The sequence below is a fragment of the Anser brachyrhynchus genome, assembly GCF_964034855.1.
Source record: "Anser brachyrhynchus genome assembly, chromosome: 1".
NCBI classification, from domain to species: Eukaryota; Metazoa; Chordata; class Aves; order Anseriformes; family Anatidae; genus Anser; species Anser brachyrhynchus.
The window spans coordinates 429,059-454,232 of record NC_137694.1 but is presented as its reverse complement, the minus strand read 5'-3'; the positions used below and the strand labels follow the sequence as shown (position 1 = coordinate 454,232).

General features: G+C 49.2%; 1 protein-coding gene across 11 annotated transcripts in view; it reads right to left on the bottom strand.

The window, feature by feature from the left end:
* The window catches only part of SHANK3 (SH3 and multiple ankyrin repeat domains 3), a 390,020-nt gene that overhangs the window by 178,183 nt on the left and 186,663 nt on the right, over nt 1-25,174 (bottom strand). For all 11 annotated transcript variants that reach the window (XM_080596421.1, XM_080596428.1, XM_080596427.1 and 8 more), the window contains one exon: nt 24,634-24,827. In XM_080596421.1, the coding sequence (XP_080452547.1) occupies nt 24,634-24,827 (194 nt within the window). The remainder of the gene's footprint in view (nt 1-24,633; nt 24,828-25,174) is intronic.

Below are 25,174 nucleotides of genomic sequence, written 5' to 3'. Positions count from 1 at the left end.
ACCAGAGCTAAGTGAAACTCGGCAGCCAGGGAGCCCAGCCAGCAGAGAGCGGCCTGAGCACACACTGCATAGCCTGGCCTGGCGCTCACCTTTGCTTTCGTCCCTTTGCGCATCACAGGAAGCACAAAGGACAGAACTGTTCTTGTTTCTCACATTCTAGCCTTGGACTGAGAACAGCAGTCAAACAAATTATGCAAATTAAAGCAGCCAGAAAGCCTCAAAAGAGGCAGAATCCAGTTCCATGTCCAAAGGAGGAGATGCGAGCAACATCAGCTGGGGCACCCTGAACCCAAGCAGAGGCTTACGCCTCCAGCACCCGTACACAGCAGCAGGCGCTTAGAGAACAGCTGTAAGGAACAGCGCACACCGAGTGATCCTTCTTTCAGTGCCTTGCAGTTTCCAGGAGCTGACAGCTCAGGGGATTTTCCGGAGACTGCAGGAGTCATACTGTCTAATAGACACTGCAAACATGTCTTCCATAAATATATCTTCTCCTTTTTAAAAATCTGTTCACATCCTTGGCCTCCACAATGTCCTGCAGCAATAAATTCTGCAGTTTAACTCCATGCTAAAAAAATAAAAGTGTTCTCCTCTATCTTAAGGGTGGAACCAACATTTCTTTCAGCATCTCCAAGGCTGCCTGCTATCTTCTACTTTCTCCAGTTAATCATGAAATTACGGACTGCTGTCACACCAACTTCAACCACTTATTTCCCAAATGGGTAAGTCCTAAATTCCACAAGGGTATCTCCTCATGCAGATGAGGCTGAACATCACTGATCAGCTTCATTACCCTCTCTGTACGTCTTAGGGAGAGGGGGACCTAAGCTGTCAGATGAGGGCACATCATGGATTTACACTATGCAGGTTGATCATTTTTGTTTTGGTCCTAACAGCTTTTCTAATAATTCTCAACATTGTTTGTTGGGGTGAGTTTGACCAGTTCCTGAGCACTGCACTGATTTTACAGACAGCACTGCTGGTTATATCTTTATCTGTAATTATTATTGACAGTGCTACAGAAGAACGATTACTCCAAGATCTACTATCTGAATGCCAATAGCTAATTGACTCCCTTTGCTGTATACGTAGCATTTGGGCTATTCTTCCCTTTGTGCATGATTTGCATTTATTAACTCTGAACTTCAGCAGACACTTACTTCTCATTCACTCTGCATCACGCTATCACCCCACAGCTCTCTGTAGTCAGCTTTCAGGCTACGCATCCCAGGTACGAGCAAATACTGCATTGTCTGTGGACTGGCCAGAGGGAACGAGACGACCATTGTCTGCCCGAATCTGCAGACAGCTCGTAGCAGTTGGAACAGTACGCCGCCTTTTCCTTTAACACTGGCAGCCATTTCACCGATTAAAAAAAATAAAAATAAAAAAATTACCAGATCATATACTTCTGAGCAGCCCACTGACACCTTTGCAATTTCAAATGCCAAGAGCTTGCTGCTCTCTAATTAGCAACACAGACCTCTCCTCCTGTCCAAGGCGCTTTGCAGCATGACAGTGCACTTCTTAGAAACAGAAGTGAAGCACTCCGAAAATTAAACATCTCCTCTGATACCCGAATGCACCAAGCCTGATGTAAACATATGAAGCACAGAACCCGAGCACTGCCGGGGCCGCTCAGCTCCCCGCATCAGCTTCCGCAGGGATCTGGCCCTGGCTTCTCTGCTTCCTGGGATGGCAGGCTGCGAGCTGACCGAGAGGGCGATTCCAGCTGGCACCCCACCGGGACAGCGTGCTGCACGGCCCTGAGGAGTCCCAACAACCGCAAGATGCTGGGGAAGGGACAGCACGGTAACTTTCCCCGGCCCAGGTTCATGCCTTTCGCCACTATTTCCAATCAGGGGAAACGTTTGTTGTCATCACCCTTGCAAGTACTACCAGGAGATGTCTCAGTTGACCTGAAAAACTTAATACCACGTAGGAAATAACTACAGCCAGGGGACAGATGAAGAGCTGTGACCTTCTCTACTTGGAGTCAGCAAGGGGAGTAAGGGACCATGTGCTTACAGGCTGTGGTCCAAATTACAGTGGAAACTAGAACGATTAGCATTAAAATTCCTCGTGAAATAAGCAGCAGACACTAAAAAGGTGCTCAGTCCTTGTGGAAATCCTCAAATTCATTAATAATTTAATTTTCTCTTCCAAAGTCCATTATGGAAAAAAGGGCAAGCAAACGGCTTTAGCAGGGCTGCTACCAGGGCTGGGCTCGGTCGAGCCGCAGGGATGCCGGGCGCTGGACATCTCCTCGAGGCCCAGGGCCCCGCAGCTGCCGAGCCGGTGCCCTCGCTGCGCCGCCCCCCGCTCAGCCTCCTGCAGGCGCTGAGCATGCGGCCACCGCGCTGCCGGGACAGAGCCGGCCGCTGCCACCGCCCGCTGCTTCCAGCCACCTGCCTGGGCACTGGAGCCGCGCTCACCGCCTGTCCCATAGGCTCTGCTTCGGCAACCCGCAATCCAATTTGCTCGAGACAGAAACACCCACGCAGAAGTGAACGAGGGAAGGGAGCAGATGAAAGGAAGGATTCATTTCTGATTAGCAGCCGCCCCCGCAGCCCATTCCTGCGGAGACCACAGAGGAACGAGCAGACCTAGCCAGGGCAGAGAAATTGCACTCCTGCTGCAGCAACGGCAGATCCTGGCACGACCCGGCACAGCCGGACACAGGGCATTAGCTAGCTCTGCAGACAGCGCAGCAGACAGCAGCTTGTGGCTCACTTGGCACGCCACGTCTCCGATGAGCCCTGCAACGCCAAGGGCTCGTGCACAGCCCTCAGGCACAGCCCAGCGCAGAGCTGTGGCTCCCCGGCTCTTCCAGCCAGGGTGGGCTGCGTGCTTTGTTCTCCTTACCCCCTCACCCTTTCCCTCCCTGCCTTCTCCTTGCATTTCTACTACTGCTTTATTTCTTACTCATTGATCGTTAAAAGCCTGGGTTAGCTTATGAGGAATACAATGCCACTTTGAATGCATGACCAAAAGCAGCTGAAAGCAACAGAGCCTTGGAATGCTTCAGCGTGACATGAGTCTATCAGGTCTTTGTAGGGCTTATCGTATTTTGCACTCTTGCAGTGTTTTCCAAGAAGCAGGCCGGAAAATAAGGATGTGCTTATGACACACAGGGTAGTTCCTTGCACGGATACCCAAAGCAGCACTAGGAGTGGAAACAAGGTTCGTTTTGCATCCTGTTTCGAAAGGACTAGAGTTCACCCCGCTGCCCCACATCACCAGAGCTACCTCCCACCCCACCTCTCCAAAATGGCAGGTAGCAACAAAAAATGATCACGCACAGGGCTTTCAAATGCTGTTCCCTTCTGAGACAGAGAGGGAATGTTAAATTGAAAGTCTTAACTATTCTGTTTTTTTTCCTCTTTAATTTCCATATTTAATGCAAGGTTAAAAAGGCTTTGAAAGCCACTTTCTGTAAAAAGAGTAAGCTGGTAACAACCATCCTTTACCCATCCATTATACAATAAAAACCAGCTTCATTGGACAGTTCCCTAGCACTACCTCTCCTCAGGACAGCAAACAAACTAGTATTTTTGTTCTCTCATTGCTGCAGGTTAAGTAAGACCAAGCATAAGCCAAGCTATCGCTAAGCCACTGTATAATGCCAAGCGTGCCCACCTATTGAATAGCACACACAGTTCTGATCTCCTCACGTCAGAAGTGAGGGAGAGAACCAGAAGAAGTTCCAGAGGAAGGCGATGAGAACAAAGGTCTGGAATGACTTCCGCACTGGAAATAATGCACAGAGTACAACTCTTCAGGTTGCAAGACACCACTGGAATAGGAGGGCAGGGGAATCACGCGTGGCTGGGAAAGGACAAATATGTATCAGCTCTTCTCTGCTTCTCAAAACACAAGAGGCTGGGTGCATCAACCAGCACTCCGGGTCCTCCTTGGAGATCTTCAACAGCCGCTTGGACATGGCCCTGGGCAGCTCTGCTTCAGTGGGGTGGTACCAGATGGACCTGAGGTCCTCTCAAACCTCAGCCAACCTGTGATTCTTCATAGGACACAGGCTGCACAACACTTTACCGTAGGGCATTACCGACCATGCAAGTCATCATGGGTTCAATCGGAAAAAATAATGAAAGCAAAAAAGAGTTGACCAAGAACTACAAATTAGCCCTTGAGTTGTTACACGTGTAACTTCCAAGCTGCCAGCAAAGCATCGCTGTGCACCTTCCAGTCTTAATCCTGTGCCAGACCGTGGCTTTGGGACGCTGTCACAGAGTAGACGTGGAACCAGATGGTCCTTGGTCCTGATCAAACACAATCATTTTCACATTCTAATATTAAAGGACAACAACGCAGAGAAGTGGAGATGCATTTCCACTGAGCTGCAGGAAACAGAAAGCTACTTTTGCTAATTGGGACAAGGTGATTATGCAAGGAATATGAGACCTATATAGCCTCACAGGGTAATTGCATCATACAGCACGGACAGCAGTTTGTATGATGTGCATCACTCAGTACACTTCAAGAAACCACACTCTACTGCGTTTAAACTAAGCGATCCCCAGAGCAAGGAGACCCCAGTAAGCATTACAAGCAGGAGCTGAGACTTCTCAGTAGCTGTCATACTAAAGAAAAAAAAAAAGACCAACAGGAGGATAACACAAACTGCACGACACCTCACTTTCGTATCAAGTGTGATGCTGGTCACTTCAAGAGCACTTCACAGCTACAGAAAAGTTAGTGACCAAAAAAATGACGTGACCGAAGCCAGTGAAAGGGCTTTTATGAAAAAAGACTGAAAATCCTGGGATCTTCTGAAGAAGAAAACTGAAGTGGGGAAAGAGGTTTCATTATTGTGTTTCTTCATAAGTACTGTCCTGCATCTGCTTCTTAGTTTTGATATTAAGAAAGAAGTGTTTGCTGCCTTTCTGCCATCAGCAATCCTGATGCCAGGTGGGTTCTCAGGAGAGACTCAAAGTTAGCAGCCCACTAAGATGTATGCGCTGTAAACACTTCCTCTGGTGCGTGCCTTCCAGCATATGCTATCCACATGACAAGTGCTGCAAAGCGAAGGAAAACCTTCTGAGGGAGAAGAAATGTGCTAATTAATGAAGCAACCTAGGAAGGCTAGAGAAACTCACGTCTAGAAAATGGAGATGGGAACGAGCTATGAATCCTTCACAGCCGGGCAACAGGCATGTCTTAGAGCAGCAACCCTGACAAAACAATTGGGGGGGGGAAGAGGGGAGAATAAAAGAAAGCGATGAGGGAGGAGAAAAACACTCAACTTTTAGGAAAACTCTTAAAGGAGTGGTTCTGAAATATTCCAAGGAAGGCAAGGATGAAGAGCTAGTAGCTCGTACATAGTTAAAGGAGGTGCTCCATTTCTTAACTAAGAGCCAAAGGCTGCTGAAAGGTACTGGTTCCAAAAATTCACACTGGGATGGAGTGTCGCTGGGAAGCTCCCAGGAAGAGCTGCAGGAGCGAGGCCTGAGCAGCAGCTGAATACTGCTACGCTTGAAGCAGATCTTGGTAACTGTTTGTTTGTTTTCCCATGCTCTCCTCTTGAAGCAGCGCTTCCTCATTCTGCACTTCATGGTGCTTGGTAATGAGAGCTGCTTCCAGGTAAGCTGGCAAGCGCTGCTGTTCCTTAAAGACGCACGGCACGGCCCGCGTTCCCTGTGGCGCTTCACACCCAAGACGAGTGTGGGACGGTGCCCGGCGGGGCTGTGCCTCCCTGGCCCGCTGCAGACTCCAGCTGCGGGCGGGAGGCTCCCGCTCCCTCCATCCGACGCGGGCGGTGCGCGGCTGGCACCGCGGCACGACGGGCAGCGGGATTCCTCCTCGCAGCCCCGGCCACGAACGCCAGGCAGACAGCTCTGCTGCACAGAGCTGGCCTCGTGAGTCAGCAGAGCCCCAGGAAGCGCTCCCAAGCGGAATCAGCATTTGCAAATCTAATAGCATTTCAGAGAAACACTGGCAACAGTTTACAAGAGGATAAATGGTCCAGGAGGAGCTGCCGGTGCATTATGATGTCGAACATTTTTTCTCTAAAGCACTCGGTGGCCCCGCGTTTCCAGTGACCTTTAATGTGCCTGAACTTAACTGTTCGGGGTGACTTTCCTACACCAAACATCTGCCTCAATGGTCTTTTAAACAAAGCTCCAGCTAACCCCAGATCTGGGGTTCAGTTTTTGCTCGGAACTAAAATCAAAAGAAAACTTTTTTACTATGTCTAAACCAAACCAAACAAAAAATCTTAAATATTTAGACAGGAAGCCGTGACACTTGGGCATGTCAGATGAGGGTTTTAATTTGGCAGAAAAGGTCTCTGTCATGTGCTTATTGACACCCACACAGAAAAGCAACCAAATCCGGGAACAGTTTAAAGCTTCAAAAAAAAAAAGAGTCAGCTGAACACATTTGTGGTGCAACTTCCCAAGTCTGCTGGTATATGTCTGGAGCCTACTCACATGGAGGACGCGTGTTCCCTGTTTCTTTGGCACAGTCGAGACCCAGTTTCATCCTAAGAAGCAAAACCCTCCCAAACCTGTTTCTGGACTTCTGCTTATTTTGTTTTCCATGTTTTCAGATTCTGCAGCCTGCCCTGAAGCTACCCCCAGGACATCCGCTGAGTATCCGTGAAAATGCGCCTCCTTCTCCTCCCTCCCGGTGTGGGTGGCTACCCTCCCATGCTGAGGCCACAACAGAGACCATGGCTGGGTGAAGCGAGCCTGTGAAAGCACAGAAGGTGCACAGCAATTTCAGCTGCCAGCTCTGCCTGTAATTATAAATTACAGTGTCTGAAGGCAAAAGTCAACTACCATTCAGTGTGAATTAGAAGGACAATTTTGTCTTTTTGTACAGGGATTCCTTTGCCTCTAGCGCTGCATCAACCGCATCATCAGAAACAGAAGCCCGGATTGTTTAAAGGTATAACAAAGGGCCAGGCCTGTTTGGCCATACACAGACATCTACCTGGAGTTTTTGCTGGGCTTCCTCTGTAGGCAGAGATGACTGTTTTGATAGCTGTTTTTTTTTTTTTGTTTGTTTTTTGACTGAGATGGCTGTTTTTAAGATGGATGTTTCTGGTGTGACTCCGCTCCATATCATCCCAGAAGCAGGTAATGGGAGCAGACGGGGATGTCAGTGGTGCACAGCGCTTCCTGGAGCCCACTCTCCTTGACCAGGTGCTCCCAAGTGACATCCTACAGGCCACAGGATCAGATCTGCAGCCTGAGAATGGTATCACACAGGAGGACATCTGTCCCTCCTGACAAAGCTCAAATACTTATATGCCAGCACTGAAAAAAACAAACAGCCTACACAAGGCCACCTGGCCTCTGATAACTTCCTCCAGCTTGTCCACAGGCAACGGGAAGCAGTAGGGTCTGGTACTCTCTCCCCTGCTGTCAGCAGCCAGAACTTCTGCAGAGACCCTCCTAGGATCGGCTCATTCCTTTCCACAGTTCTCTCCAGACACCACAGGAGTATCTTCTTGGGAAGCACATACGCCTCCTCAGCTGGTCTTCCCAAGCACTTCACAAGAGACATACAGGAACAGAGAAACTTCAAGGACTGTGGAAAAAACAGCAGGATGGGAAAGGAAAGCCCCCTTCTTTGCTACTCAACTCCATACAGGCTAGACAGCAGGAATCAAGGAAGGAACAGGGAAAACTCGGCTCCAAAAGCCCTTGTAAACTCCTACACACAAAGGGCACAGCAAGGAGAAGACGAGGAAAAGATGCAGAGGAGTGGAGGAAAAAAAAAAATAGAAAAAAGTCATAGTTACCTAGTTCATGAAGCTGCTCGTCTACTGCGAAGCATGAACGAAAATGAAAGAGAAAAACCATGGGACATGTGCATTAGCTGAGAGCAAAACAGAAACACACACAGAAGGAGCACAAGAGCCGTCTCCAGCTCAGCTGCGGGGACACCTCCAGGCCACAGACAGCAGCAGGACACTGATGGCCTGGCCTCCTCTGGCCAGCAGATGCTGGCCCCGCAGCTCCTCTCAAAGCCCAGGTGCCCACACGCTGTCTAATAATACCAACGTTAGAGGACAATGCTTCTTTATTCCTTTACCTCATAGCCCCGCATCCATGAGACAAAACCACTCTGCAAGACCTTCCAGTCCAGAACTAACAAAAGGAAATTCAATTTATAAAATAGTCTATGTAAAAAAAAAAAAAGCTTCCCTCCCTCCCCCCCACTCCTCTCTCCCTCCTGCCTGCCTAAAGTGGGTATAAAAAAACCACAAAACATTTTCCTCCCTGCACCATCTCCTCCCCAGACCTGGACCACTCACTGCTTTCTTCCTATACAGCCTGCTCACCCACCCGTCCTTCCGTCCCTCAGAACTCACACGCCGTGTACAGGAGCAATTCCACATCAGCTGACACGCCATTTACCTGGCCAGATGCCTGTCCCAGAACGTACGTCCTGTTTGAGTGGTGCCAGGTGTTGGTTTTGGGCTTCTTGAAACCTCAGCCCAGAGGGATGCTGCCTGGTTTGTCCACTGAAGTCCTCAAGAGGCTCCAGGTGGTTCCAGCTCCAAACGAGTAACCACACCGTCCAGAAACATACTAATGCCTACACTTCCAACTCCTTTTTTCTGGATAACCTTTCCTCACTGGCTTTGCTAAATCCAGACACACCTTCTGCCTTTCAGACACCGAAGCTCTTCCCCGTCACCACGCTAACTGCAGGGCTCAAGGGCCAGCTCCTGCACCGCCCAGCCCGGGGACGCGGCGGTGCAGCGCGGGGAGAGCACAGCGCCCTCCGGCTCGCCGGTTGGGCCAGAAGCCGCCTGGTGCCACAGGTCGGAGCCCTCGTGCCGGGCCCAGCCCCGCACGGTGCCATCAGCCGCTCCGTGCCCAGAGCCTTCGCTGGGGCACTGTCCGAGACGGCTCCCGCTGCACCTGCGGGGAAACCACCACCGTAAGGCTGGAGCCACGGTCAGGGAACGTCCCTCGAGGGGCAGGGAAGTAAGCACGAGGAAAAGACCGGGTGTGCTATCTAGCAGCCTCCTGAACCAAAGGGTCTGAAGAAAACATAAGTGTATATAAACACCCTGCAGTGGCGGGTGATGGCCGCAAATGCCTTGATGCTCTCCAGAGGAGACAAACAGTCCTGTACTCTCAGATAATACGGTCCTCAGGACCGTGCTTCTGTAAATCATGAGGATGCAAAGCATGCATCCATCTCAAAAGTGGATTTGGAAAACCCAGACCGAAGTCCACCAAGGCTGCACGCACCTGAGTGGCCCCGCAGCCCCTGCTCCCCAGCTGCTTCAGGCCCACTCGTCCCCGGGTCCAGCTCCGAGCTCTCAGCCTCGGCTGCATGTTGGGACCTGCCCGAACACCACGCTGTCGGCATCCACAACGCAGATCCCCAGAACAGGCGGAATACCAAAAGGACACATACCATAAAAGATGCATGGCCCTTTCAAACCAGTTGCTACCGTCAAACTGACAGGTACAAAGAATATACACCACTAAGGAGAGAAACCAGAGGTTCGTGAGGCAGCTCTCCAGACGCCTAACAACTTGGCGACGTAAACAGGCTCTTAAACACATGAGCATGCAAACAGAGCAGTAGTGCTTCAGCTGCCCTGCAGAGCTGTCCAGATGCAGACTTACACTGCTGTGAACGCAGTACGTGCACTCTTTCAGTGAGAAGAAATCCAAGTTATCCTAGTGCACATCAATCCTGCAGCAACTAAAGCCTGGCAAGTTCACACCCGAGTTTTCCCTCTAATAATAGGTCTGTGTGCCCCCATAGCCGAAAACTGGGACACTACTAAGGTCAAACTGAGGCACACAGAAGATGCTGACTTGAATTAATGAAGCATTTTCTAATTCTGGAAGGTAAATAGGGAGAGCTGCCAGCTCAGTGCACAACTAAATGCATTTGACTTGACCGTCTTACTAATTCAAGTGGTTTCCAAGGAAAGACAGACTACGTATTGCTAAAATTGTAAACCTGATTTCCAACAGGTTTTCTATAGAGGTCATCTGCAAAATACATTTTAGCCCCAAATTTGTTTGCCATTACATCTGGCAGGAAGACACATCTTCTCCACATTATCATGTTTGTCTGCAGCCAAGCCAAGAGGCAAGCCAATCTTGTATTGCCAGAATAAATTGACTAGTAATTACCACAAACACTCCCCAAAACCCAGAGAACATTTCAAAAGAAATTAGAATAAATGCCATCTTGTTCATGTGCGTACCTAAAGTGCCCTCAAACTCTCTCTAACTGATTTATAGCCTACAGTAATCTCAGTGCGAAAGGAGGAACGTAAGGAAACTCTTTTTCCCCAGAGGGCCCAGGAAAAACAATACCCAGAAACCAAACCACAGGATTTTACATTTACTACCCATATATCCAAAAGTTTGTAAATAGCAACATTGCTGAAAGATGCCCACACACCCCAACCACCTCGTATAGATCTGTGAAGTTATATCACCAGGCTCATCCCCTCCTTTTACCTGTCACTGATAAAAAAATTTATTACTATGCCAAAATTCTGATGTACCAAAAGATTAGTTAATTTATATTAGTGATCTGAACTGAAATGTATTAGTCACAGCAAGTCATATTTATAAGTAGATGCTCTTCTGCAGAATTAAAGTGAATATAATTTCTTTTATGATAATTATAGCTTTGGGAGTGGAGAGAACTGAACTGAACTAAATGAACTATTTTTGTTCCAAGCCAGAGGGCACAAAAGCTGTAAGTGGGTAAACCGGTCTATTACAAAGGGCAGCATGGACCAGCTCTTCTGGGTGCCCTATGTAGTGAAGACCTGAAGAAGGAAAAAAAAAATTGTGGTACCTAACAAAAATCTCAAATGACCAAACTGTTGATAAGCAGATGTTCAACAGTCAGTACTGTGCAAATGCTCACCGCAGACAGCCAATTAACAAGAACTCCCTGGGTTCAAGAACGACAACAATCAAAAGATTCAGCAAACAAGTCACCAAAATCCCAGCAGTAGATCTAGACGTTAGGGCCACAGAACAGAGCTGAGTAGGAGCGCAAAGAAAACTCTCATTAACTTGAAGGCCAGCAGCGCTCCTGATGAAACCAGAAGGTGCAATTACACCTGGCCTGACTTTGGCCACCACGCGGTCTCACCCGGCAACTTCTGCATTGAGAAAGCAACCCCAGGCAGGCGAGAGCAGGGCTGGGCACGGTGCCGACAGCCACACGCACACCAAAGCCCTTACAAGACTCAAGATTAAGCGCATGCCTTGTGGTGCCATGTGAAGCTCACGACTCCCCTGACAGACCCGTGGTACTAGAAGCTGACATCAGAAATGCCTCTTCCTGGCTCACGCAGCCCCCAGATGACCGCTGCAGTTAAGCGGAGGGGCTCCTTGCTGTCCTGCAGGTGTGCGAACTTGTACAGGAGCACTGGACATCCCTCACATCACCTGCTACAACTTTAAACAGCTGCCTTAGACTGTAATATTTGTGCTCCTAACAAACCACAATTATTCTTACAATTAAAAGTTAACTAAATAATATTTAGAGGTAATGCACTGAACTTACAGAAAATCATCATCGTCACTTACATTTTAGAAATAGGCAATAGATGCTCTCTTCATCAACCTGCTAGAAGTCTGCTCAGACATCCATCCACGCTCCCCATGGACAAGGTGCAAGATCTGTGCCCTGGGTTTAGCTTTTACATCACATCGCACCCGAGCTCTTCCCAAGACTCGGCTCAGATTCAAGCCTTCTTTCCCTAAGGCCTTCTGTGAGTTAATAACTGATGTGCTGACGCTCTCCGGCTCACAAAGGCAGCGGCATCATCTCTTGCCCAGTCTGTAAGCAGACTGTATTAAACTGTCCCAACATTTTACTCAAGTATATCAATCACAAGCCCACAGAGAAGGAAATGCTTCTTCTGACAGGCAGCAGGAGATCAAATGAGAACGGTACTACACGCACATGATCTGACAGAAAGCTTTAAACGAAGCGCAGAATATGTGGATCATTACTAATTTTTAATCAAGACAAAAAACAAACACACTAAGGATGACCCTTCATGCCCATCAGCTACTCCCAGCTGACGTGACAGCAGTGCCTCTAATTTTAAGAGACTGTGACGCATCGTTTGGACGGTAACGAGGCAGCCCCTGGTGCGTCTTACAGGTGTTAGACCCAAGGTCCATATTTAATCCACAAACATGTGGCTGGATTCAAAGCAAGCTGTTACTGTCAGGCACAGAGATTTCTGCTGGCACGCTTCTCCCCAAAGCTGAGGATTCAGATTATTTGGCAAGCCTGTGCCAGCAGAGTCCCAGACAGTCACACAACAGAGCTCCACCTTGGGAGCGAGCTGCTAAAGCGCCAGTCTCACCTCTCCAGAGCTGGAAAGCCTCGAACAGAAACACATCTGATCTTTATGCAAAGGACACCCACCAGTAGGTTTGCTCAGCCGTTAATTAACCTCACCCTTGAAAGACTAAAGATAGGAATTCACTACTTAAATGAAGCAGCGTACACTGAGACAGCCATGAACATCTGTCTCTCGCTCCCTTTGCGAAGCAATGCTTCGGCCACATGGAAAGCAGTCCACGCTGTGAAAGTATGATGATTCATTAGGGAACATTTTGCTGGTTCCAAGAGAAGACCAATATCTTTAGTTAATACCCACTTGGGATAGGTGAGGAGCGTCAGATTGATGACTGTCCTTTTCATTAACTTCCACAGCCAGATGTTAAGTAAAGACAACAGCAGAACAATTTCTGGACAGAAAGCGGACGCTGAAGTCAAGCAGCCCCTTGCTATGGTTTGCAATAGCCACGGCTAATGGTCAAGACATACGAAAGAGAGAGCTAAAAGGCTATCTATATCTGAGCTAGTCAACAGAGAAATAGCCTATTTCTGGGTGTGATTCATCAGACTTATTTTAAATGTCTAACTCAGGATGAGATAAATTGCACTTTGGAAGAGCTATTTCTTACCACTGACTACAGGGAGTCTAGACAACTATCTCAGGTGTAGCTGTGTACGTTAGACAGCCACATGCAGACAGATGAATCACCCCCTCTCATCCCTGACAGCCTAGAGCATCCCTCTGGACCCGTCACGGAGGCTCTGGGGATTCACACGGTGCTCAGCGCACAACAGCAGGTTTGCAGTAGCGGGGTTACCCTGATCCCAAAGTCAGCCCCTGCATGTGGACGGCTGAGCCAAGGCGGTTCATGCCCATACCCCCAGGGGCTCTCCAGGAACAGCCACTCCACCTCACATTAAGGCTTTGTGCCCTAAGGAACAGGATCAAAGGTGACTCCTATGTTGATCCTTTCTAAATCTGTCGGGTCACCCAGAGAAACCCTACAGAACGCTGATGTGGGAGGGAGGAAATCAGACTTTCTGCCCTTTACAGAAATAACTCAAGTGCAACAGACAAAAAAACATTCTGGAAGAAAAACTTCCAGAGCTGGGAAACTAGCTTGGGGAGGGAAAAAGTAGTCCCTTCATTACTGGGAAACTGCTCAACACAGAGAGGTCCGGGAGACAGCCCACCTGGCTGGGACAGCTCGCTTTCGCTGCACAGGTACGCGGGATGAGAAAACACCCGATGCATCACGTCACCTGGTGGAGAACTGCTCGGTATAAAAGACACACCAAACAACAAGGAAGGCAATGCACCGAGCAGACACGCCACCGTTAACAAGCAGGTCATCACGGAGGCAGCAACGAAGGCCAAAGCTCCCTGGGTTGCGGAATGACAGGCAGCAAGGGAGCTGCTGGGCACAGCGCTGCAGGGGTCAGCCTGGGCCTCGTAAGCAACGGGGAAGGGAAACGTGCTGAGCGCGAGCACTGCGGGGTCTGCGCGGGGCTCACAGGGCTGCGTGCGGCCTGCGGGACGTCAGACAGGGTGTGAGGGACTGCACAAGTTGCGTATGTACAGACAGATACGTAAATACATTCCCAGAATTTTAAACAGGAAAATTCTCTCACAGTAAATTCTCTCATAAGCTAACTCAAATTTCAACCTATTTCATGGTTTAAAAAAAAAAAAACAAAAACAAACACACAAGCGAGTAACAACAGAGCAGAACGGCCTACTCGGCCGCTGAGGGCCAGCGCTGAGGGTCAGGGCCCCAGGGAGCACCGCTGGGTGAGGGCAGCTGAAGCCAGTGCCCAGGATACAGCTGGGACAGGCCGAAGACGGGCCCGAACTAAGGAAGAAGAGCTCAGTTTGTCAGTGGTGGTCTAGGAATGGGATGGGTTGTGCCCACGGGAAGATGGCTGGGTACTGCCAAACAGCGCCTGCCAGGGATTTGACTAAAGACATTCAGCAGCTAAAGCAAACCTCACTGTAATTTGATTTAAGACAGAGAGGCGATGCTAGCTGTCAGTACCCGATTGTCCCGAAAGTGCATCTGACAGATGTGGGAAGTAGAGGAGCATGTGGTAGATGAGATGAGACATTTGTATTTGTCCTGCACTTCCCGAGTCAACAAGCAGAAAATGTCACCGCGTTAAGAACTGTACCTTGCTAGAAGAAACTGAGGAGGGAATAACCTTGGCTATTATTCTGACAAGTACCTTGGTTCAGCAGCCACTCAGGAAGGCTCTTTAAATTCTTAATACTTTCAAAGACACTATTCAGCATTGCACAGTTAAGAGACAAATTTCTCTTTGCTGTAGAGTTCGGATGTAGGCAAAGCATAGGAAATCGAGAAGGACCTTCAGAAGGCATTCAGGAGTATAACTCCACACCCCCCAAACACACCTCCCGAAAAACACTGACAGTGTTTAATTAAGAGGATTACTTTTACATTTTTCCCCAGGCATTTGCACTTGTAAGTACTACAATGCTAGAAGAGCAACCAGTGGATGAAGAACAAAAATTGCATCGTAAGTTTGGTTAAAAATTTTGTAAAAAAAAAAAAGTGTGTGCCTTCAAGAGAAAAATTTCTTTTAAGGAAGAAGTCTATCCAAAAGCAAGATGCAAAAAGGAAGCAGAGACCTAAAGCCATTACAAATAACCTGCTGGAAATACTATTAATAAAATTAAATGACACTTTCTGTGCTAGTCAAGCTCGAGCACATATGTTTTGTCTGTCCTCTGAGAAGAGCACACTTGGGTCCGGCTACTGAACTGATGCACACAAGCCAAGTACAACCATCCCAATAAAGTCTGCGGTGAACCTCTGTTTCTCACCCCATGCTGCTGGGCTCACGACACAGCCAACCATAACAGGTACCCAAGAAAAGAGTGGGAAACAGAAGATTTCCATTATGGAAGTAAGAGCTTTGATGGCATCTTGTTCTTTGACTTGTCAACAAGGCTTCCTCTCCTACAGTGACAAGCTGGTACGAATTCTCAACATATCATTGCAGATGCCAAGCACAAATGTTATCATTTTGAAGGCAATATGCAATAATCCAATCTCACACTGGGTACCTATATGACTTTCAAATAGCATTTCAAAGCACTAAGAATTTCATCTTGGAGCATTTCAAAAAGACACTGAGGCAATGTTACTCATTGCTATATATGCAAACAGAGATGTTGACATAGGAAATGATAACCATTCTCTTTAATAAGAGGAGAAATTCCCTTAAAAACACGCAGAAAAAGAATGAAAAATTCAGAACATCACAGGAAAGAGTTTTCTTGACCTACAGGTTTTCAAATACCTTTTAAAGCTTCAGTGCGAATACTCACAGGCAGCAGACCTGAATCCTGTGTGGGAAACAGGCACAACAGGACACTGCATACCCACGTGATTCCCATTAATAAAAACTCTATCTTATATGGTTATGTTTTCACCACCTAATTATCTCACCAGCATGATGTTACATGTATAATGAGCATCTTTGTAGAAAGCTGGAACTGAAAATAGCTGATGTCTGAAGAAAGTTCCCCTAAGTTTTGAAGACTAATATTCCCTGGCAGAGGAATTAATGCTGAAGAAAAAAAGTACCAAAAAGTTTTAGAGATGTTTTTATAATAAACGAGCAGAATCTCTGCAACCTTTTCCTTGGATGTAAAGAAGAGATGGAGACAAATGGACCACAACAGTTCAGGCCAATTTTGTCCTACCCATAGCAGAGAACAGAGATCCTGATTCTGTTCTGCCTGACACAATCTCTAAATCCTCCCTTTGTTTTCTGATTGTGATTTTTCATTCCATTTTTCAATCCTTCCTCTTCAGAAGGATTATTTGGACTCAGCTGGACATTTTCAGTTTCATAGCACCAACAACCCAGAAGCCATGCTGTTGACCTGCAACACTAATCTCAGTGGAAAAATCCTGCCCTAAACTCAAAGAAATTTAGCACAGCAGAAGGCAGGACTTATGACAGACAGCAATCCCGAGAGGTTGTATAATTCTCATACCAGGCTACAGCAACCAGCCGCATCTTGGCTTCTTCCCATCTCTTTCAAAATGACCTTCCCAGTAGAAAAAATAAGAAGGAACAGAAAGAATTTCCTGACCCTGGTTCAAAGGAAAAGATTCTCCAGTAAACTGAGTTCCTTCCTGGTCCTGAAGAAACTATAGAAACACTCAGTATTAAACTCATTCACAGAAAAAAATGCTGGAAAGGGAAATGCAGGATCAAGGGGTTTTTGATAAGTTTTGTTTCTAGTGATGATAAAAAGAACAAACAAAAAACTCAGCTTAAGAATGCTCGCAAGACAGTATCTTCTCCACCCAATATGCAACCACTGGAGTTTGCTCCAAACAACCATCCTAAGAGCTCCAGCAGCGTCACAGGTGTTGATGTCCGATACCGTCTTCAAATGCAACTCTGAGACTCAGCCCTGATGCCAGATGCAGCCCACCTGTATTTGTACATGTACGTGACCTGCTTCATTCAGGAATCGTGCTGGGGTTGCTGCTTGCAGCATCAGCTCTGCGCCCTCCTGGAGCACTCCCTGCCCTGCGTGCCGGGGCACTGGTGCAGTGCACAGAAATACCTCCTCTGCCAAGCAAGCATGTGTATTCTTTCAGATTACACTGCAGAAGCCCAAGTGTGCCAAACAATTAAACTTTGAGTGAGAAAACTTTAGGCCAGACCAATTTTTCTAGCCATAGTTTAGGATTACTAAAAATAGAGTTTATAATGCCAACTGGTGGCAGCTTTAATAATCGTAGAGGGATTACTTGTTCTGCATGTCCCCAGGGAATCTCCATTTCGTCTTTGCACTTAAGTAAATTTTGACACTTCTTTCTATTGCATTGTCCTCAATAGACACCCCCCCCCAATCTTTTTCTTAATTCTTGATCGATATTAGACCATAAACAGCATTTCAGAAATCTTTATAAGAATCCAATAAGCTACCTTCCCCTCCTCCCACTGTCTTAACGTGCCTCACTGCTTTGTGGGATCTGTGGCACTTGCTCAGAGCCCAAATGTGCAAACCTGCCACCAGTGCTGGGGGCTGCCCAGGTGGATGCAAGTATCCCACAGCCTGCTGATCACCTGCAGCTGTCGGAAAAGCAGGATCCTCAGAGCTAAAACCCCCACACTCCTACCCCAGCTTTTTGTTCTTCTTTCCTTCTAGGTTATGCTGCAGTAGTGGGCATAATTCAAAGCCACCACAGGCCCGCAGCCAGCTCCGAACAGAAGAGGCTGCCGACTAAAAAGTGCTTTCCCCCCTGGAGCCTAGGGCTGCCCAAGTACCGACTATCCAGGCGGGACGTTTCAGGCAGCAGGGCCCAGGCCAATGCTGTTCTACCAAAAGCTTCTTCAGGAGCACAACAGCTAACCCAGCACAACCACGCAGGTGGAGCTACACAATGTTGTAAGAGCGAGCACTGAAGAGCTCGATGCTGTGACTTCCCAACGCAGCCCAGCTCGTCATCCCTCCCTTCAATAAATGGGAGGGTGAAGTTACAGGATAATCTTGGAACAAGTGGAACAGTTACAACTTGGGTCGCAGTGTATGCAACGCCTCCAAAGAAACACCAGCGATGAAGTACAGTCATCTTCGTGTCTTACGTTTAAGAAGTGAATAAACATGCAGAAGGAGAGGAAAGCGGTGTATGGTTCATAGCTTAAGCTAAAAATATACGTTTAGTATTTCTAAACTTTGGAAGGTTGTTTTTCCTTGAAAAAGCAAAACAGTGTATATAAATTCCATGTTCTCTTTATCTTAAATCACTTAACCCAAAGCGATGCAAGATTCATCAGGATGCCACCCAAGACTGTAATCACAAAGATCTATTTATTCGTAACAGAAACCAAACTCATTTAAGAGAAGACCTAAAGGGTTGATCAGAGGCATAAACAAAACATAACTGCGGGAACAGATTTAAAGAATGAGGCACATTAATGGCAAAACAATGTTTACTTAAGCAGGTACAAAACAAATATATAAGATGGTAAGTGGAATTTCAAAGAGACAGAACTTCCACGTAACATCTGGACAAGAAAACACAAACTGAGGAGTAACATTTATAAACCAATAAAATCAGATACTTTCCTACATCGGACATAACACCCTGTCGTACGACAACTGGCACGAAGAGCACAGCAGGGATGAGAAAGAGGTCAGGTATTTATATAGAAAACGAGAGCAGATGGAGTTACACCAGGCAGGATGAGACTGAGCGTGCTGACCTTGTGGCCGCAGCGGGGAAGCCCCCCTCCCACAGGCCCACCAGCAGCCCCCTGCCCAGCACGACGCCAGCCCTCGTGCTGCTGGGCCAGCGGACAGACAGACCGCCCCACGGCTGTGCCGGGCTCGATGACATGACAGCTGGCTGCTCTGCCCACCCGCCGGTCCCACAGTTCAAGAAGACTGGCCTCGAGACCTCCGCATGCAGGACAAATTTCTTCAACAAGGTTTGAGTGGTTTGAAATATAGTTTGAAACAAACAGAAGAGAAGAGAAACAACAGCTGCCTATGCCCAATTGCCTTAGGAGAACAATCTCAAAACAGGGACCATATATTCTCCTGCTTCAGGGCACGAGCCAGGTAACAAACATGGGCTTACCATGACTTTTTCAGGAGACCCTCATGTTAACTGATTACAGACAAATTAACACACAGCGACAAGACCTTGCTCAGGCCTAGGAGAGAAATTACACAAGCCTATGGTAGGAAAACACTACTACTGTGTCCCACTGGCCTGAAAGGCAACAAGATTATACCTGGTCACCACAGGTTTGGCCATGCAGTTCTACATATACACAACAAAATCCCCATTTCTTCAAAAAACGAGTTTCTATAGATCCCTAAGACATTTTGGTTTTATTCAGTTCATTTCTTTTGACTTTCATAAGCAATCCTTATTCTCTTTTTTCTTCCATGACTCATTTTTCAAAGTTTCTAGCAAGACAAAATAATTTAACTTGGTCTCAAGAAGCTCTCATTATTCCTAAAAAATCTTTTAATTTCCAAATACTGACCACTAGACAACCAGTACAGAAGCAGTGCCCAAGCTCCCACAGCACATAACCTTGGCCTCCCAATTAGAATGTCCTGTACAGGGCTGCAAAACAAGGCCTCGCCAAGTCACGCCAGAGCATGTTCAAGGCTGCCGTGCTCATTGCAGAGGGCCTCTGGTAAAGCCAAGGCAAAGGAGATGCACAGGAACATGATGTGGGATGGGGACTGCTTTGCGCCACTGTCTGCCATCGCTCCCCTCCAGCACACGGAGGGAAGGTGACCACTGTTGTCCAAAGGCCTGGTGGGATCCACACTGGTGCCAAAGAAATTGGACTCGATGATCCTTATGGGTCCCTTCCAACTCGGGATATTCTATAATTCTAAGTACTTCCAAGGAACTTAGGGCTGCCAAGAACCCAAACAGCACTCATCCATTCCCACAGTCCTGTTCTCATCAAACTCATGATGTTGGGGTCAAAGAGTTCTCACTGCATTTCAGTCCTCAGGACTGCAAGGAGTTCCTCAGATGGAAAGCGAGAATGGTTTGCGTCCGAGGACTACAAGGGAACTGCGAGCACCAAGCACTGTGGCCTCAGGGGGCAACAGGCCCTCGAGGACACCTGGCCTGGCCTGCTACCGCGGGGAGCGCTCTGCCCACCAGCACCTGAGGACAGAGCGGCTCAGGCCGAGGAGACTGGAGAGACGAGGAGCACAAGGAAACGGCCTGTGGCAGGAGGTGGGACACAGCTCTCCAGCAGCACTGAAGGCCCTGCACACAACCCTTGATCAGAGCCACAGCCACGCTGGGATTCCTACTTGGCTGATCACTAAAACAAGGCTAGCAGGTAGCACCCGTAGCTAAGTTCTTTCATTTGTTAAGAAATGAAAAGTCAGTCTCCTTTTTCTAAACAAGGACGTGGTCGCAGCACCTTTGATGTCTCACAGCCAGATCACACAGTCCGCTGTGTCTAAGACACACATGAGACAGATGAGACAAAGTATGGAGTGCAGAAGGTTCTAGAGCAGCCTCCCAAACAGACCAGCAGAAGGGAGGCTTCAGTAGATTTACAGGTGGAGCACAACCAGTTTACACGTGAAGCACAACCAGTTTACAGGTGGAGCACAACCAGTTTACAGGCAGTTGTATGGCAAAGCCACACAGAGCCAGGGACCCGAGTCACTGACCACAAGACTCGAGCTCCATCTCTGTTCTTCCAACACTGGGAACGAGAATAACGCAGAAGGCAGCTGTTTGTCACCCCGCCGCTCTAAATCACCACGGTCACAGATAGTTTGGGGGGAAACTGTAAAACTTTGGCTTAATTTTCCAAGTTATTAATGATTCGGTCTCTAACCACCTGCATCTGAATGCCAGAACAACTGCCTTCCTGCGGGACGGCACAGATCCCATAGCCCTGAGTGAACTGTACATGAGCAGTCTCTCCCAACCATTTCTGCGTGGATAAAGAAACGCCAGAGGAAACTAGCTGGCTGATCATCAAACAAAGCCCACAAAGCCTTCCTCTAATAAAAACACCTTCATTGTGCAAAAACAACTTTATTCACAACTGAAATAATCCTCTCTATCTAAGCAACCTCCAGCACAACTAAGAACTACTATGATAAAGATTCAACACAAGCATAACCCACGGCCAACAGAAATTCAGACTGCCATTTATTTCACACAGGGTTAGCTTAGATACTGCAGTAGAGAATGTCAATAAGGAGCCACACTACATAGGAAAACTTACTGTTGGATACATATGGTAACAGTTGCTCGAGCCTAATCACAAAGTGTAAAGAAATGAGACTCCCAAACCAGCATATTCATAATGTTCCTAACTTTCCCCTAGTTCCCAGGTTGGTGACTGAATCCCCTCGTTGCACCCTGCCCACAAGCCACTTCTGCCTGTGACCTTGTGATTTCAAGGCTGGTGACTACTGGTTCTCCCTTTGCTTGGGGCTCTCACATCTCATTTCACTTCTCATTATCAGTAACAAGCAGATCAAGGACAGACTCTCCTCTACTTGCATTCTTTTGCTATCTTACAAATGAAGTATCTGTATTGATTATTGCCTTTTGTCATCCAATAGCTACTGGGATGGTTATTCTGTACAGTGAAGATATGTACCCTAACTTTCATCGTGCTCTTGAAACCAAACCAACTCCTGCTGAAAGCTCCCAAGGAAATCCACCACACAGCATGGGATCCAGTGCAACCATCAAATCTAGCACAAGACCCATGCTTAACATCAACACAAAGCAGAATTTCACAGGAGTCAATTTGCTTTTAACAAGGGACACAACTTCTGAACACAGCATTTGGTGAATGTTCGCGGATCCTCAGCCTTTTTTCCAGGACCAACAATCAGCATTTCCTTTGTAACACAGTCATGCTTCAAACAGAACCATACACAAAGCCTCCTGTGGCTCACGCAAGACAGAGGTACTCATGTTACTCCACGTCAAACTCTTCTCTTTTCTGCAATTCTCAAGATAAAGAGAAGTCAGACGTTTTGCCATTCTCCTCTCTGATACTAATTCCTTGCAGCCCTACCATATGAAACCACTGAATTTCATTGGATCAAACTGATGGCTATCAAACCCCCTCACTAACACTGGCTAAGAGACACTGGTCTTACCACGGCTTCCATGCCCATGACCTCCTGTCCCAAGGGGCCTCTGCCTGCCCAGCGCTGCCCTCCCTGCAGCGCTCCCACCCCACTGCAGAACCGTGCCATGGGAAAGTCCCTCGCTCAGACCTGCGCTTTCAGACACGTTCCTGCCTCACATCGTACTCTCACAGAGCTCCCCACACTCCACATCTCCCCAGACACAGCCCCTCTCTCATTAAGAACTGCCTCCAGCAGTTCTTTGATAACATTCCCCAAACCTGCTCCCACCCTTCCCCAAAAGCTCTTCTGCTCAAATGCACCACACTTTAACATTCCCTCCAGGGCGCCCCAGCATCCAGATTGCTGGGTGGCTCCGTTAGCCCCCACATGCTGGTGCATCCTTTTCAGGAGCCCAATCTGAGCTCGCCCAGGCTGACACAACAGCTGCCCTGCTCTTTATAGAACGGCTTAGGTTGGAAGAGACCTCAAAGCCCATCTAGTTCCAGACCACGTTGCCCAAAGCCCCGTCCAGCCTGGCCTTGAACACTGCCAGGGATGGGACATCCACAGCTTCTCTGGGCAACCCGTTCCAATGCCTCACCAGCCTCATAGTAAAGTATCTCTTCCTTATACCTAATCTAAATCTCTCCTCTTTTAGTTGAAAGCCATGACTCCTTGTCCTATCAATACACTCTCCAATAAAGAATCCCTCTCCAGCTTTCTTGTAGTGCCTTGCCATGAAAAGGGGACTATCTCAAACCACTCTCTCCCAACACCTCTCACGGCTGCTGCCTGTTTGTGGACACGCTGACACCCTTGCTAGCTCACAGCCAAACTCCAGCACCACCTCAGGGACCTTCACTTGCCCCAGCTCCTTTATCCCACAGATCGGGTGCCAGAGCGTTCCTCCCACCAACTGAAGATCACCTCGTTTCTAACGGCACACACAAGCCCACCAAACATGACAAAGTACCAGTTGCAGCATTTCTGCTCCTGCTGCTGGTTTCCATTTATACCCATCACTCTACCTGCCTGCAAAGACAGGACACCCAGTCCAATGACTGTCAATATTCCTATCCTCGTAAAAATAAATCAGCATCACAAAAGCAGTAAATAATTAAGCACTGCCCATCTACGCTGCCTTAAGATCTTTCACAAACGAGTCACTAAAGTGATCCTCAATTCTTATTAAGCCTTCTCAGCCACAAATTAGGAAAGCCAGCTGAGTGCCTCCAGCTCAGAGGATGCATTCCCCTTGTAGTCCTCTTTTCCTCGCCACAATGTGTCCCACAACTTGCCTTCTCTCTGGAGACCATATGAAAAAGACATGCAAACAATTACAGGTGAATACATGAATTAAGGATTCTGGTGCAACTACTAAGGATTGGCATCAGGACCACCTACTTAATACAAATGTCTGAAGAGATTAGGAATTGTGTGATAGAAAGCACTGGATAAGTGGGTAAAGACAAAAAGACAGGAAAGGTGCTTGTGACCCAGAAGCCCCGTCGATCTGGTAATCCCTTCCAGCCTTTTGGCAACCTTTATCCCATGACCACACGACAAGCAGCTCCACACATCAAACAGCCGTTGACTCCAACCGCACAAAGCCTTACCATCTGGCGCACCAGCCAGATCACAGATGCTTCATGTCTACACCTCTTCCTCTGCTGAGGGGGAAACAACGTGCAGGTGGGGGCAAGAGGCAAGTCTGCTTGGACTGTCACCTCCACGGCTGAGGTTTTCAGCATCCTCAGCACAGGATGTACATGCAGTCTAACACGCTTCTGAACTAGTGATTCAGAGCATGGAACAGCAAGCCCCGTCTCCCAAGCTCAGATTCATGTTACGGCTAATGCAACTAGTCAGATTAGTGACTGCTCCAGTCCGTATTGTAAGAGGCATCAGCAAAAAAGTGGAGGCAGGAAGATGAAAAGAAAAGAAGCTCCTTAAACTTTCTGTGAAAAACTGTGGAATTAGCCTGCTTGCAGAGGAAGTCTTTTCTTATTCCTGTCTGCTGGAAGCTGACTTTTGACCTACCGCGGGGGTTTACATGCCTTTCAAGAAGTCTTCTCAACATAATGGGCAATCCCATTATCCCTCTAAACCTCTAATCTCCCCAACAGTTCTGCATCGCCGTGGCTCCACGGTGCAGGTGGTTGGGAGTTTTGCTTACAGAGCAATTCCTCGCCAGCTTCCTCCTCGCTGCTCCCGCTGCCCGTACCCCCAGCGGTGCGCAGTAACCGGTGGGCTGCGCGCCCCAGCCAGCGCCCTGCAGCCTGCCCCACGGCGGGACCCACTCCAGGGCCGCGTAGGGTGGACTCCCGAGGTGTAAAGCCAACGTCAGGCCGGGTTGGAAAGGGCTCCGCGATGCGCCAACCTCTCCGTGGTGCCCCAGCCAAGCACGGAGCCCCAGCGCCCCGTGCCGCAGGGCTGGCGCCGAGACCCGCGCCCACCGAAGGGGCAGACCCCAGGGCCCCGCGCCCGCTCGGAGCCCCCCACGGCCCCACCGACGCCCTGCCGGGAGTCCCGCACCCGGGGCTGCCCCGGGGCCCCAGGCCCTGCGGCCCCCACGGGGGTCCAGAGCCCGCGGGGCGCCCCCGGCTCCGCTGCCGCCGGCCCCGCCCCGCCCCGTCCCGTCGCGGTCCCGGCCCCGCCGCACTCACCCTTGACGGCTTCGCCCCGGTTGAGCTGGATCTCGCCCTCGCCCTGCGGCGCGTAGCTCTTCACCACGATGAACTTGCGGCCGGGCACGGCGCTGTACAGCTTCCGCTTGGGCCCGCGCAGCGGGGCGGGCGCGGCGTGCGGCGCGGGCTCGGGGCCGGGCCCGGGCCCGGGGGGGCCCGCCGGGCCGCCGGGGCTGTAAACGAAGACGTAGGTTACGGTGCTGATGCCCGGCAGCTCGTGGCTCGGCCCGCCGCGGCCCGCGGGCTGCGCCATGGCGGGGACGGCGCGGCCGCGGGGCTCGGGGCTCGGCGCGGCCCCGGGGCCGGGGGGCTCAGCGCAGCCCCGGCCGCCGCGGCGCCGCCCGGGCGCGGGCACCGGCTGCGGCTGGGGGGCCGCCGCCCGCCGCCGGCTCCATGGCGCGGCGCCGCCCGCCCCGCGCGGCGCTCCGCTCCCTCCGGCGCCGCGCCGCCGCCGCGCGCACCATGGCCCGGGGCAGGTGCCGCCGCCGGCGGCTCCTCCCCCTGCGGGCGGGGACGGGGA